Source organism: Indicator indicator, chromosome 10, assembly GCF_027791375.1.
Source record: "Indicator indicator isolate 239-I01 chromosome 10, UM_Iind_1.1, whole genome shotgun sequence".
Classification (NCBI taxonomy): Eukaryota; Metazoa; Chordata; class Aves; order Piciformes; family Indicatoridae; genus Indicator; species Indicator indicator.
The window spans coordinates 21,203,304-21,217,176 of NC_072019.1; the positions used below are offsets into that span (position 1 = coordinate 21,203,304).

General features: G+C 49.2%; 1 protein-coding gene and 3 non-coding genes across 4 annotated transcripts; all 4 read left to right on the forward strand.

Annotated features, from left to right (window-relative positions):
* The first annotated feature begins 37 nt into the window (after positions 1-37).
* ARMH1 (armadillo like helical domain containing 1) lies at positions 38-12,849 on the forward strand. The gene is given in 16 exon segments (XM_054384542.1): positions 38-79; positions 1,030-1,123; positions 3,683-3,896; positions 4,254-4,304; positions 5,058-5,075; positions 5,328-5,471; positions 5,473-5,492; positions 6,219-6,415; positions 7,330-7,499; positions 7,815-7,990; positions 8,042-8,091; positions 9,500-9,698; positions 10,628-10,709; positions 11,543-11,672; positions 12,087-12,164; positions 12,646-12,849. Coding segments are annotated over 16 exon segments (1,869 nt in total).
* Positions 7,021-7,135, forward strand: LOC128969769 (U5 spliceosomal RNA). The gene has a single exon (XR_008489182.1). It is a non-coding gene; the product is annotated as a U5 spliceosomal RNA (small nuclear RNA).
* Positions 8,022-8,136, forward strand: LOC128969748 (U5 spliceosomal RNA). Its single transcript, XR_008489162.1, has one exon. It is a non-coding gene; the product is annotated as a U5 spliceosomal RNA (small nuclear RNA).
* LOC128969767 (U5 spliceosomal RNA) lies at positions 9,711-9,825 on the forward strand. The gene has a single exon (XR_008489180.1). It is a non-coding gene; the product is annotated as a U5 spliceosomal RNA (small nuclear RNA).
* Positions 12,850-13,873: the final 1,024 nt, after the last annotated feature.

Consider the following 13,873-nt stretch of genomic DNA (forward strand, 5'->3'; position numbering starts at 1 on the left):
GGAGCAGATGAAATGCCTGGCCGCGATTGGCTCGCCCATGGTGTCAGTTATTCTGCGGGGTATTCTCACCTCGGGGAAGGTGAGAAGGAGTGAGGGGCAGAGGTGGGCGCTGTGCTTGTGTCGGTCGTAGGGCCTGGGAGGGGCGGGGTGAGGGCAATTGTAGCGCCTGGTCGCAGTCAGGGAGCTGGGGGATAGGATGGGATGTTGGTGCTGAGCTGGGCGTTTGGGTCAGGAGGGCAAACATGGGGGATGAGATAGGCACAGGAGTCAGGCATTGTGTGAGGAAACTAAAGCCTGGGGTGGGTTTTGGGGTGTTCGGGAGCACAGGGCATGCCTGGTGGTTGGGCCCGGAATGGGGACTATTGAGGCTAGGGTACATTGCAGGGGTGGGCTCAGTGCTAGGCTTGGGGTTGTGGCCAGGTTTAACAGTGGAGCTGGGAGGCAGGACATGTAGGTGAGAGGGGCAAATGGGCTGTGGGATGGTAGGGACTGAGTAGAAGGCATTGGGGTACACAGAAGTTGAATTGTGTGTGAGGAGGTGTATGGATGACTTGGAAGTATGCCAGGGCAGGGTGAAACCTGCTGAAAGAGAAGCTCTTAAGTTTTGCTTGAGGCTGGGCACAACCTTCATGTTGCAAGATGCAAAGGTAATGCCAAATCACCATTGCTTGTCCTTCCATAGGTTCAAGGCTATCAGTTCCTGGCACCTCACACAGACTGAGGCTGACACAGCACCAGTCTGCCTTTTGATCTCAATCTGGTGATGTAGCTGAACTCTGAATGTAAAGAACTGCTGAATTGCCAGAGCCAGTTTCTAAATCACTTGTGTTATTCTTGGCAGGAATAAAACACTGCCCTGACCCAGCCTTGTTTTGATTATTAGGCCCAATAGAGTGGGGCAGCAGGCCAGCACTGTGGAGAGCAGAATTTGAAGCCAAACGGAGTTATATGCTGATGCTAGCACTGACAAAAACAACTCAGGCAAGTCATTTAACTTAAGCCATGTGTCTGTATGTTCTTATATGTAAGCTGGTCGTGGTAAAAATATTCGTGTACATTTTCAGGAAAGTTTGCAATGTCTGCTTGAAGATGTCTGTGTCAGCAGATGCTATTATTATAGTAGGTAGGGACAGACACCACTGTATCCTCTGAAGCCTCATGTGATCATTGTTTCAGACTCTTTTTTTACCATTGATTCACAGGCAAGCCCTTTGTATCACTAAAATCCTCACGTCTAGAAGCTGGTGCTGGTATTTCTGAATAGTAGGGGGTTACTGCAGCTTTATAATAAATATAGGATAGCATTACACCACGAGCATCTTAAACATAAATATGGAAGCATTAATTTAGAATCAATTTTGGGGTGTTTCAGACTGTAAAGTTCTTTTAACTAGATCTCTGTTGAGGACAGAGGAGCACTTTATGGGACTGTAAATTTCATGAAAAGAGTCTCTGTGAAATACAGATTCCCCCTACACACTAGCTGTTCTCTCAATATCAATCATATGTCTTGCAAGTAATGTTTCACAAATATTCTGTAAATCACAGGAAAATGCTCGCAATAATGTGAAATATGACTTTCACTTGACTGTTTCACTGGAGGCCCCTAACAGGCCATTCTCCTGTCAGCACTAACATTTGTTATGGCTAATAACATTTTCAATCACAACTATTTTGGGAAAATGGATTTATTTTAAACCTGCTTCCCCTCAAAGGAGATCCTGAAAATGCCCTGCCAAGGACACAAAATCCTTACAGAGCACAGACCATTAATTCCCAAGTTAAATTTCCTCTCATCTTAATTCTCAAACGTTGTTTCTTAGACAGCTTTTTGAAGACTTTGTTTGTTTGGTTTCTGGCACTGATGTACATGTTCACCTCTCAGTCGTTGTTTTCAATCTGGTTCAGATAACAGCAATAGAAAATTACTTTTGAGCACGTATCTTGGGGATGTTCTGTAACCAATTTGGAATTTTGCTCCAGATTCTAGGATAAAAGGCTTAAGAACTTTGAAGATAGGAAATTGGTAATCTTGGCAACTTGTATTATGTTGAAAGAAACTTCTTACTCTGAAACCCAAAGATTTTGTGTAATTTTAACTTTTTCTCTTAATTCCTACTTTAAATAAAACATAAAATGATGCTTTTTGTAGATAGAAAGTCTGACAACTGTATTAGAATCATAGAATCATAGAATCAAGAAGGTTGGAAGAGACCTCAAAGATCATCGAGTCCAACCTGTCACCCTAAACCTCATGACTATCTAAACCATGGCACCAAGGGCCACGTCCAATCCCCTCTTGAACACCTCCAGGGATGGTGACTCCACCACCTCCCTGGGCAGCACATTCCAATGGCCAACCACTCTCTCTGTGAAGAACTTTCTCCTCACCTCCAGCCTAAACCTCCCCTGGTGCAGCTTGAGACTGTGTCCTCTTGTTCTGGTGCTGGTTGCCTGGGAGAAGAGACCAAACCCCTCCTGGCTACAACCTCCCTTCAGGTAGTTGTAGACAGCAATGAGGTCACCCCTGAGCCTCCTCTTCTCCAGGCTAAACAGTCCCAGCTCCCTCAGCCTCTCCTCATAGGGCTTGTGCTCAAGGCCTCTCACCAGCCTCGTTGCCCTTCTCTGGACATGCTCCAGCATTAGACAAGGTGTGAATTTTCTTATCCTCAGGCATGTTGATATAGTGTGGTGGAGGACAGTGCACCTGTGTTCATGCAGCTGTCTGTGACCTTGTCCCTCTTTCAATGTATGTACACAGATACTGAGGTTTTACTGTGAGGCTCCTTGATCTTGGCTGATGTCTTAAACCAAACACACATCAATGCAATTCTCACCCACCTGAATGAGCAGAGAGCTTAGTCCTCTGACGTTTCATCCCCTCTTCATGTTTTTCAAGATGGAATAGGGGATATCACACTGAGCCAATAGTGTGCCAATGAAATTTAGCAAAATAAGGATTGCACACACCTATGTGAAGGGTGGAAGGAAATACAGGCAAGGGCTCTTTCTGGAGCTTTAGTCTTCTTGCCTATAGTTCTTACCACTTCAGGTTTTCTTATATTATTTTAAAAACATGTCAAAGAAATTAGGTAAGAAAAAAAACACAGCAAATATCAGTCATACCAAAGAGTCCCAAAGCACTTTTCTGCTGCCAAGACCAAGCACGTTTTCCTGGAGTGGATGTGGGCCCAGTTCATCATATGAGCGAGGGCTTGCTGCACAAACAGGCATTTACCACCCCCTTGACCTTGTCACTCCCCATAAATACATACCTATTTGTGCTCTCATTTCACCCTATTTATTCTCTGTCAGGTCAGATATGAGCTGCAGTGTTCATATCATGAGGCCAGTGAGAAACCAAGGCTGGGCTAATGGGTAGGATCAAGATTACTTTATTAACAGAGCAAAGAGAGCTTCTGTGGTGCAACCACCTGCCATGGAAAATAATCTCAAGTCTGCTGCAGATTCATTGCGCAGCTTCAGACATACCATGAGCTCTTCTTTTGCTTCCATTTTTCTATCTATGAAATGACTATAAAGGAAAATTACATTAAATTCATGATTAGTAAGTGCTTTAATATTACTTGCCAGAGATTTAAAATGCCGTCCTGGTGGTAATTCCTTAATACAAACTTTCTCTATCTTCAAAGCCCTTTGTTATCTTCTTTTCTCTGGGCAGAAGAGATCGTGACCTCTGTCAAAGAGCAGAAAGCCATCAGGAAGCTCATGATTTTCTTGCAGGAATGGGATAGTGCCCACCAAGTTGCTTGAAGCCACATCCTGGACAACTTAATTGAAAGCAATGATGGCAAGGCAGGAGCAGAGCTGGAGTCCTCCCAGTGCGCCAGCTTGCTTCTGTCTCATCTAACAGCATGGCTCGGAATGACATATCTGTTTCCTTGGACAGCTGCAGGTGGCGTGTGGTAGTGGGATGGAGATGAGAGGAATGGTCTCTACTGAAAATTTGTTGAAAGCATAAGTCTGTTTATGGAGACATCCATATCCAGCGATGGCTTAAAAAAACAACTGGCTATCTAAGGACAGAACTGAAGAGAAAAACATGTAACCCGTCTCTCAGGAACACGGAATTAGAGTTTTTTCTTGTCTTGAGATGAGGATATTGCCTCTGCCTGCCTGTAAGAGGAATGTCCATGCTCTCTTGGAGAGAAAGTTCAGGCCTCCACATTGTCAATGGCAGGCTGGGGGACACCAACATGGTCTGTAAATCTCTCCTTAGCGTTGTCAAACAGCTCCATGTACAGCACATGCCTTAACGAGCTGTTCAAGTCCATTGGTATCTTGTCTGCTGCAAATCATAGAATCAGAATCAGTCAGGGTTGGAAGGGACCACAAGGATCATCTAGTTCCAACCCCCCTGCCATGGGCAGGGACACCTCACACTACAGCAGGCTGCCCAGAGCCTCATCCAGCCTGGCCTTAAACACCTCCAGGGACGGGGCCTCAACCACCTCCATGGACAACCCATTCCAGGTTCTCACCACTCTCATGCTGAAGAACTTCTTCCTCATGTCCAGCCTGAATCTTCCCACTTCCAGCTTGATTCCATTCCCCCTAGTCCTATCACTACCTGATAGCCTAAAAAGTCCCTCCCCAGCTTTCCTGTAGCCCCCTTCAGATACTGGAAGGCCACAATAAGGTCACTTCAGAGCCGCCTTTTCTCCAGACTGAACAGCCCCAACTCTTTCAGTCTGTCCTCATAGGAGAGGTGCTCCAGCCCTCTGATCATTCTGGTGGCCCTTCTCTGGACACATTCCAGCATGTCCATATCCCTCTTGTAATAGGGGCTCCAGAACTGGACACAGTACTCCAGTTAGGGTTTCACCAGAGCAGAGTGGTTGAGTATGGAATGTCTTTGTGTGAGAGGTGCAGTAGGGAAGGCAATTGGGTGAGCAGATTAAAAAAATAAGCCCTTGACTGCCTTTTGGGAGGGTTGTGCAAGCATTTCAGGCAAGTTAAGCCTTAGGGAGGCCTCAAAACCAAATCCACTGCCTACATACATCTCCACAGCCACTGGGCTGGATGTGTGGTGAGAGCCTGAGTGCAGAGATGGGGCTTTCTGTGCCTATGGCTTGGTATTTAAAATGAGAAAATGGGAGCTGGTGACCTGGTAGCCGCAAAGCATGGTACAGGTGAGCATATGCCTCTGCACTCAGGCTGAGCCTTCATGTGCTCACTGCCCAGGCACTAGGCACCCACTGCAGTGAGGCAGGAGGCGATGCTTCCCAGGGGCACAGCATGGTGACATAAGAAGATGGGCTCAGAGGCAGGTGACGCTTCTGGCCTTGTTCACCCTGTCCTTGCAGGCACAGATGCCTTATTGAATTTCTGGAGACTGGAGTTGTCTTACTTCTCCTGGAAATACTGGGTCCAAACCACCTGAAAGAAGAGGACAAAAGAGAGCCTGTAAAGCTGCTGCAGCTCATGGCAGATGGTGGCAGGAAGTATAGTACTCATTTGTGAAAGCTACAGTAGGTGGCATGTCCATGAGTGCCTTTTGCTAATTCAGGCCCCCCGCGCTACTTGCCGCATTGAGCCACTCTCTTCCCTCCACCTGCTGGATGGCAGAACACTGCAGCTTCCCTGGTTGGGAGGAGTTCAGCGTACTGGCTATTGCTGAGCAGTTGCGTTTCAGCCCCCTTCTCAGTTTTTAATGAGCTCGGTTTCTTTACAGTCATTTCTTTTGATGCAGTCTTGCTGTCCTGCTGGCTGCAACTGCTCCAGTTAAACCACAAACCAGTTTCCATTCTTACCTGCAGTGTTGACCTACTGCAAACTTTCCCAGCCTTACCCTCTTGGGTAAGCTTGTCTCTTTTTAGAAAGAGTATTTGATCAGTTCTTTCCCTGTTTTGGTTTTTTTTTTTTCTCTTGGGCAGTGGAAGTCAAACCCCATTAGCTGTCCTGTAGTTCAGATGACATTTTCAGAGGCTATGGGGTGATACCTGCTTTCTGCTTGTGTAAATGTCCACAGAAATGCCTTCACCACCTACTCCAGCTAAGAATTCTGCCAACTGGTTTTCCAGTTGATGGAATGGCTTCTGGCAAGCACAACAAACTTTTTTCCTGTCTTCTGTTCTTCAGGACAGATTTTGAATGAACTGTGGTGCTGGGTTCTCTCAGGGGTGACAGTGAAACAGGTGAGATGGGTGACCCAAGCTCATCCAGGCACACAACTTGGCATCTCTTTCTCTGCACAGGGATGCAATCCTTCCTCAAGTTCCTGGTCATTTTCAAGTCAACAGAGGCACAAGAAGATGTGAAGGTTCTGCCGGACATCTTGGGCTGCAGGAACCCCAAGTACCAGAACCAAGTCTACAAAGGCCTCACTGCTGCGCTACTGTGTGCCTCCCCCGGAGCCCAGCAGCTGGCCCTGCAGACACTGAGGGTCATGCAGGTGAGCAGCGGGCCATGCTGGGAGGACACTAAAGGGCATTGACATTAAAGACCTGTCTGTCCTTCCTGCCCTGGAAGGACTTGTGCCGGTCTCTTCATCATTGGGGGCTGCACTGTGTTGGGAAAAGGACAGCTTGTAGTACTACATGAAGACTGTCCCTGACACTCTGCCTTTGTGCTCCCCATGGTGGGAGAGGCATCCTCTGTCCTAGTGGAGCATTCCAAGCTCAGCACACCTGAAGGTCCAACAGGAAGGTAGGACCAATCTAATCACCCTTCGTGGTGGTCGAGGAGGTCTGGGAAAGCCTATGGCTGTGGTTAGTTGGACGGCTCTTGGCGGGCTGGGCCGTGGGCGGTTCATTAGCATGTGATCATTATCATTCGTCTCATTTGCATATCCAGGGCTGCACCGTGCAGCAGCCCCGGTAATGCTGTTCGCCTTGCCCGCGGGGCTTTTGACGCTAAGTGGAGCCCATGTGTGTCGCCGGGGAAGCCGGCCTGGGCCATGCTAAGCTGGCACGGAACGTGAGGGCAGTGGAATGAGGGTCGTCGTATGCTACAGAGCGACAGCTGCGGGTCGGTCCGTTTGCGGGCAGAATCAAAGACATACTCTGGTTTCTCTTCAGATCGTATAAATCTTTCGCCTTTTACTAAAGATTTCCGTGGAGAGGAACAAATACGAGTGACGATAAATTTTTTGAGGCTCTACTTGAGTGGAGCTGTCATTTTTCTGGTCAAAAGCAGAATAAGTAAGAGCTAGCGATACGTGGGCGATGAGGACCCAAGGCGGTACGTGAGGTTTTTTTCTAGCCTGAGGGAGAAGGGTTTCGCTGCAGGGTCAACCCGCACTGCCGATCTCCTGCTCGGGCCATTCCGATGGGAGGGGCCACCTCATTAGCCTCGTCCGGTCCCAAGAGTGGGCGATCGGGCGGGGCTCGAGTGACGCTTTCTCCCGGTCCAGATGATGCAGCCGGGTGTGGGCTCCGGCACTTAGCTGCGGACCTGCCCCAGGCGCGGCGAAACCGGCACCGCAGCGCTGTCCAGGGCGCTCCAGCCCCGCCCAGGCAGCTGCTCTGGGCTCCTGCGTGAGCCCAGTCGGCAGAGTCCCGGGGCTCAGTGCTCCGCACAGAGCCCGGCTGCCATGCCTGGTGCGCGACGGCGAATGAAGCATGGAGGCGTACGGTGCCCTTCCTCGGAGCCGATCTTTAGCCTTTGCGGAGCTCTGCCCGCAAGTACGATCCAGTCCACGGCCCAACCCAGACGGCGCGGCGTCTTCGCCCCGCTCGCTCGCCCGCCGCGCCGGCTTCCCGAGCCCGCCCTTTCAGGCACCGGGCCGGGCTGTCTCCCCTCTGCCATTAACACGCCCCGCCTCAGCACGGTTGCGATTAGCATACACCCAGGGTGCAGTGCGGGGTAGCGCTGCGCCGGCCCCGCTGGACACGGCCGGTCCGAGCTGGCGAGACGGGTGGGCTGGAGCCGAACCGCCCTGTCGGTGGCCGCAGTGAAGCTGTGTCAGAGGGAGAGGGACGGCAGCAGTCGGAATGGCTCGCCGTATGCTATGAGGCGGCATCTGAGGGTGGGTACTATTGCGCTAGGAAAACTAACTCATACTCTGGTTTCTCTTCAGATCGTATAAATCTTTCGCCTTTTACTAAAGATTTCCGTGGAGAGGAACAAGTACGAGTGTCGATGAATTTTTTGAGGCTCTACTTCGGTGGAGCTATTTTTTTGATGTTGAAAAACAGACTGAGAAGTGGGAGTGGTGTTAGGGTTGTGTCATGTCCCCTCGAGGTGGTATGTGAGCAGTAGGGGTGATGTTTGAAAAATGGGTGCTTATGCCTTATGTGTAACAGGCACTATACAGACACCACTGCAGTATTGGTTTAATAACCAAGTTGTGTGAGTTTGGGTGAGAGGCAGTAGCCCGCAAAGCTAGCACACCCCCTGCTTCCCCCAAATTTCCCTTGTGTTATATACAGATTCTTTGTCACCAAACTACCCATTCAGCTTCTTTGCCTTCAATTAAAACAACAGTATCTACACAATGCTACTGCATGCTCTGAGAGTAGTGGTCTTGTAGGTGAGGGGCTTCTCAGCTCAATGGGATGTGTGTTAGGGTTATAATGATACGTAAATGAGCAAAATTCACTCATTAGGAATATAGGCTGCAACACTTTTACATCTCCACATTTTGCTGATAGAAGCTTCTTCTGTTGACAAGAAGTTCTTGTTTCTTCAGGTCTTGATGTCCTTGGTGTCATAGAATCATAGAATGCATTGGGTTGGAAGGGACCCATGAAAAGTCATCTTGTCTAATCCCCCTGCAGTGAGCAGGGACAGCTTTAACTAGCTCAGGACCCCATCAAATTTGACCTTGAATGTCTTGAAAGGATGGGGCCTCCACCACACCTCTGGGCAACCTGTTCCAGTATTTCTCTACCCTCATTGTGAAGAACTTCTTACTTATGTCTAACTTAAACCTACCCTGCACTAGTTTACAACCATTCCCCCTCATCCTATTTATAATCATTGCCTTACTAAACAGCACCTCCCCTTCCCCCCCCCAGCCTTCCTGTAGGTCCCCTTCAGATACTGAAATGCTGCTATCGGGTCTCCCTGGAGCCTTTTCTTCTTCAGGCTGAACAACCCCAACTCTCATAGGCTGTCTTCACAGAAAAGCAGGTCCAGAGGTGTTTTCCTACAGCCTTTTGTTTTTTTGACTTTGATGGGAACTTCCAGCACAGGCTAGGCATCATCAGTCTGTGGCCTACTCTTCAAGGACAGAGTTGCTTTACATCAGAAAGACCCTCATCAATGGTTCTCCTTAGCAGAACAATGCAGTATTATTTAACCTTAAACCTAGGCGTTTACTCGATCAGTTTCCATTGGGGAACAGCGGTAACAGCGCAACAGCGAACCTACGCGGTTCAGGCTGGGGCAGCGGCGATTGACCGCGCGACCGGTTCCAGCGACTGGCAGCAGCGAACCTCCACGCCTACCGCCACAGCCGGCCTGCGCCGCCATCTCATTAAGCATGCGTCTAATTAGCATATGTTATTAGCATACGGCTGTTTTGCATACCCAGGGTGCATCACGGCTCCGCGTCCGCGCGCGCCGATGTCGCCCGCCGGGGTTCCTACCGGTCCCAGCTTCCGAGTATCGTGGCCTGTGCGGCTGTGGCGGGGGTGGCCGGGCCGGGGGTCGTCGGGCCGGGAGCAGTGGCTGGGTCATGTCTGTCGCCCTGACTGTTGCGGCGTGGGGCAGCCGGGCGGTGCGCCGGGGGAGTACAGAAGGTTATACTCTGGTTTCTCTTCAGATCGTATAAATCTTTCGCCTTTTACTAAAGATTTCCGTGGAGAGGAACAAGTACGAGTGTCGATAAATTTTTTGAGGCTCCATTTCGGTGGAGCTATCCCTTTGCTGGTTAAAAATAGAGCGAGTAATACTGTTGAGTGGTGAAACTGGGGGGTGTATAAAGCATAGGTACTGCTGCTTGTAGATCCCTGGCTACGGGAAGTGTACCTGAATTCTCCACCCTCCCACGAGCACGTTGAGAACCCGAGTCCCCGGGGTGACAGCAGCTTCCCTCTCCTCCAGCTATCCAGCTGCTGAAGTCTCTCGTGGCCCACGAGGTCCAGCCCTGTTTGTGCTCCTGACACCACCCAGGAGGAAAGCGTTTACCTTTTTGCGACAGCTGAAGGTAAATGACCTGTCCATGGCATCTGAGTACACAGCAGGCCATGGCCTGCCAGGATAACGTGTTTCTCCCAGAGTCACTCACCTCTTTCTGCAGAGTATAGACATGGCCATGATTCAAAGGGGAGGAGGTGCAGGGGACCCACACTGCTTGAGGTGAGGGGCACTCCAGCAAGAGCTGTCTGAAGCACTAACACTAGTGTGCAAGCCTGCAGAGACACGCTGAAGGCTGCTGGGTGAAGAAAAGTCCCAGTCCAGGATATTTCCTCCCCCGACTCAGCAGAGCAGGCCACAGGGACCCAGGCAACCTGGGCTGTGCCTGTGCTGCTTTGACCATGACACACAGGTCCTTGCAGAATACTAGGTATGATATATAGCCAAAGGGTATCCCTAGGGTTGTGTCCTGGACAAAAATACCCTCTTGCATGCTAACAGTGTGATGCCACCTCTCCTCCCTTCTAACAGCTTAGAAGCGTTTTAAAGCATCATTCTCACCTTCCTAATGTCCTTCGTGCAGACCCAACTGCACTGTGCCTAAGGGAACCCATGCTGATGTACTTTCAGCAGGCAGCTACTGCAAAAGCTACTAAGAAACTGAAGCAAAATATACAGGATCATAAAAGGGACTTTAGCGAAGTGGATTCCTTTGGGTACTAAATGACTGGGACATGTTCCTTCCAGTACAGACTCCTGTACCAGGCTGTTCAGAGATGGAGTGTGGTCAGGATTGGGGCAGAGCCACTGCCTGCAGGTCAGTTGTGTTCAGACCCTCACTGCTGCTGATACTGGAGCTGGCTTGGAGTTTTATTTATATGTAGATGCAGAATCCCATCTGCTCTGGCCCCGTGTGCTGTCGCAGTGTCCCCTTTACGACTGGGCCTGGAAGCAATGTGTGTGTCCTGCCACAGGGGAGGGCTAAAGGGCGCTGTATTGGTTAAGGTCATGGTGCTCCTCGCATAGATGGGAGCCATAGTGAGCAGTTACCCAACAGAAGAGTCTAGTGCCTGTGACTGACTGTGGAATCCTTAAAGAAATTCTGCCATTTATGCTAAAATTGGTTCCTTCGGTATGAATTTCCTGCATTGGCCACAAGATAGTGCTATCAGAACACCTTTCATGCAAAAGCAGGTGACAGAAAGCCTTTGATGAGTGTAGGGACAGGAGACATACTGGAGCATCTTTCAGGGACATAGAAGTAATGTTGATGTTTGGTGATGTTGGGGTTTGGTGATGTTTGAGTCCCAGTTTTTTTATGGTCACACTAGAAACTTGCTGGTTTTGAATACACACCAGGAAACCCCTGCTAATCATCAAACGGTTCTCAGCAAGCCCACATGTTAAATAATTGCTAATCCATGCACAGCCAAGCTTTTTTTTTTTTTTTTCCTGGGTAGGAGCACATCATTTTCCCTTGGGGCTGCTGTCGTTGCAGCATATTAGCCAAGGGGTTATCAGAAGTGGCTGAAGAGCTGATCCAGCTGAAAGTGGTACATGGCATGATGGTTGCTGTGGGGAACCTGGATCACATGGTCAGACAGAGACATACCAACAGCTCCTTGGAGGTGACCATGGTGGTACATGGCAGTGGACATGATAGCACAGGGCCTGTTCCTAGAGTACCTGAGCAGAGAGTCTGCCTACACTGTGGGGTTTTTCCTAAGCACAGGAGACAGGCTTATTCACAAAGGAAGGAGTGACACTTCCTTCAGGAAAGAGCTGTATTTCCTTTCATGAGGTCTGCCTCGTGCCTGTTACCCACCACAGATAGGGTGCTGGGAGGCCAGGGTTGCCTCTCACACTTCTGTTCTACCCCCAGGCTTCTCAGAGTGAAAGGTTTACAAACTACAGTAGCACCAGCACTAAAGGAGGCAGCTGTGGGACACACTCTGTGCATGACATTGGAGCCCCATCATCCATGGAGCTCTACTGCACGCTTGCATCCCTTCTCCCTGTACACCATCTCTCTTCTGCTGCAGTATTTTGTCAACACATTGCCCGTTGTGGAGGAGTGCATTAAGAAGGCAGTAGGACATACACTGTTCCAGCACTTTATGGTAAATATGCCTCCCATACAGGGTTTATCAGCAGCTCTAGGACCTTGGTCTGTGTCAGAGGAAGGTGGAGACTGGGTTTCCTTTCACAAAACAAGCTCCCTTTTGAAGAGTGCTGACCTTCAGTGTCAGTGTTGAGCTGATTCAGCTCTGAGAGAAAAGAGGGATCCCACACTCCTGCTTCCTTCTGTGACAGTGGGAACTTGGTGTTAGAATTGAGCTAAAGGTCCACTGAAATCCTCCAAAATCAGGTCCCTCCTGACTCTGGCTCCTGGGGTGGATAGACAGATTAGTAAGCAAGGGCAGGGTTGAGGAAGGGAAGGCAGGACAACAAGGGACAACTTTGTGTTCCTTAGACCCAGGCCCATCATTACTAATTCACTATAAAGACAGCACAGGGCAAGGCTGGATAATTCAAGTGCAGTAAGATCCTGTGCTTGCCTATATCCTGTTAAGATCTTAGCTCCCTTGCTACCCTGTCTAGGATAGTCCTGAGACCTGGTACACAAAAATGGATTCAGTCCAAGCTAAAGAACTGGCTTCCATTATAGCAGGCAGCCCCAGAGACACAGCAAGGACACAGTCCACAGGTGCACAGATCTGGGATACAGCCACTGAAGTTACACCCTCTTCAGGGGGAGAAGGCAGCTCCGGAAGCACAGTAGCATGGAAGTCTAGGGGAAAATAAAAGGGAGTCACAGTAGAAATAGGCCTTTGTAATCTGATGTTTGTATAGCTGCATCCTGTGGGGCTGGACCCAGAGCTCATAGGGCTGTTGACGCTTCAGAGCCAAACCATGGAGCAAGTTGAAGAAACAGGAAACAGGGCAGCAGGACATACCTTCCCTCTCTTCTCCCCAGCCCTCCTCTCTGCCTGCTCCTCCCCCTAGGACAGGTTGTGTGGGGGCACCTGGACCCAGGTTTCACACAAAGGTCATGGCAGCACCAAGCCAGTGGCCAATTTTGCACTTCTACCCTCAAATACAGATTTTAATGGGCTACTGAACACATTTCCCATCACTACTATGACACGTAAATACAAGAAAAGGTGAAGCAACATGCTGGGGCAGTCCACAAATCCCAGGTAAACTCCAGTGGTACAAGGGAGTCTCACAGGCCCCTTCCTACGTACCTGATGTCATAAAAGCTGAGCCACTCACTACATGTTGAGTAGGTACCCTCTAAACCAGCTTCCCCCTTGGTAGACAAGTTATAATCATCATGATCTCAAAATTTAGAGGCAAAATTGAGTGATTTTAATGCAGACAGTTGAAGGGTAAATACTAAGAAGCTTCATCCAAGAAATCAGCCTCTCTACATCACCAGTCTTTATGGGCTGCCAGACTTTACCAAAAATCAGCAAAAAATATATTTTAAGACCAAAGATTAAATCCAGGAACATTTATTTATTAAACTTCTTAAAATACTGATTTTTTACAGTTACATGTAGTCTATTTTCTTGCTAGAAGAGTCAGACTTGTAACAGGTTTGCAGTGTTTCAAGCACATCTGAAAGGTTATACACACACTAGAAAACATACACAGGCATCTAGTGCTACCAGAGATCACCATTGTCACTAGCAGAGGGCCAGAGGGTAGACACATTTGGCAGACTCTCAGGCCCTCCTCCCCAAGCCTTGCAGGAGCTTGTTTCTAGCATTCCACCAGGTACCCCAATACCAGGCCATGAAGAGAGGTTGCTGCATCACCTGCC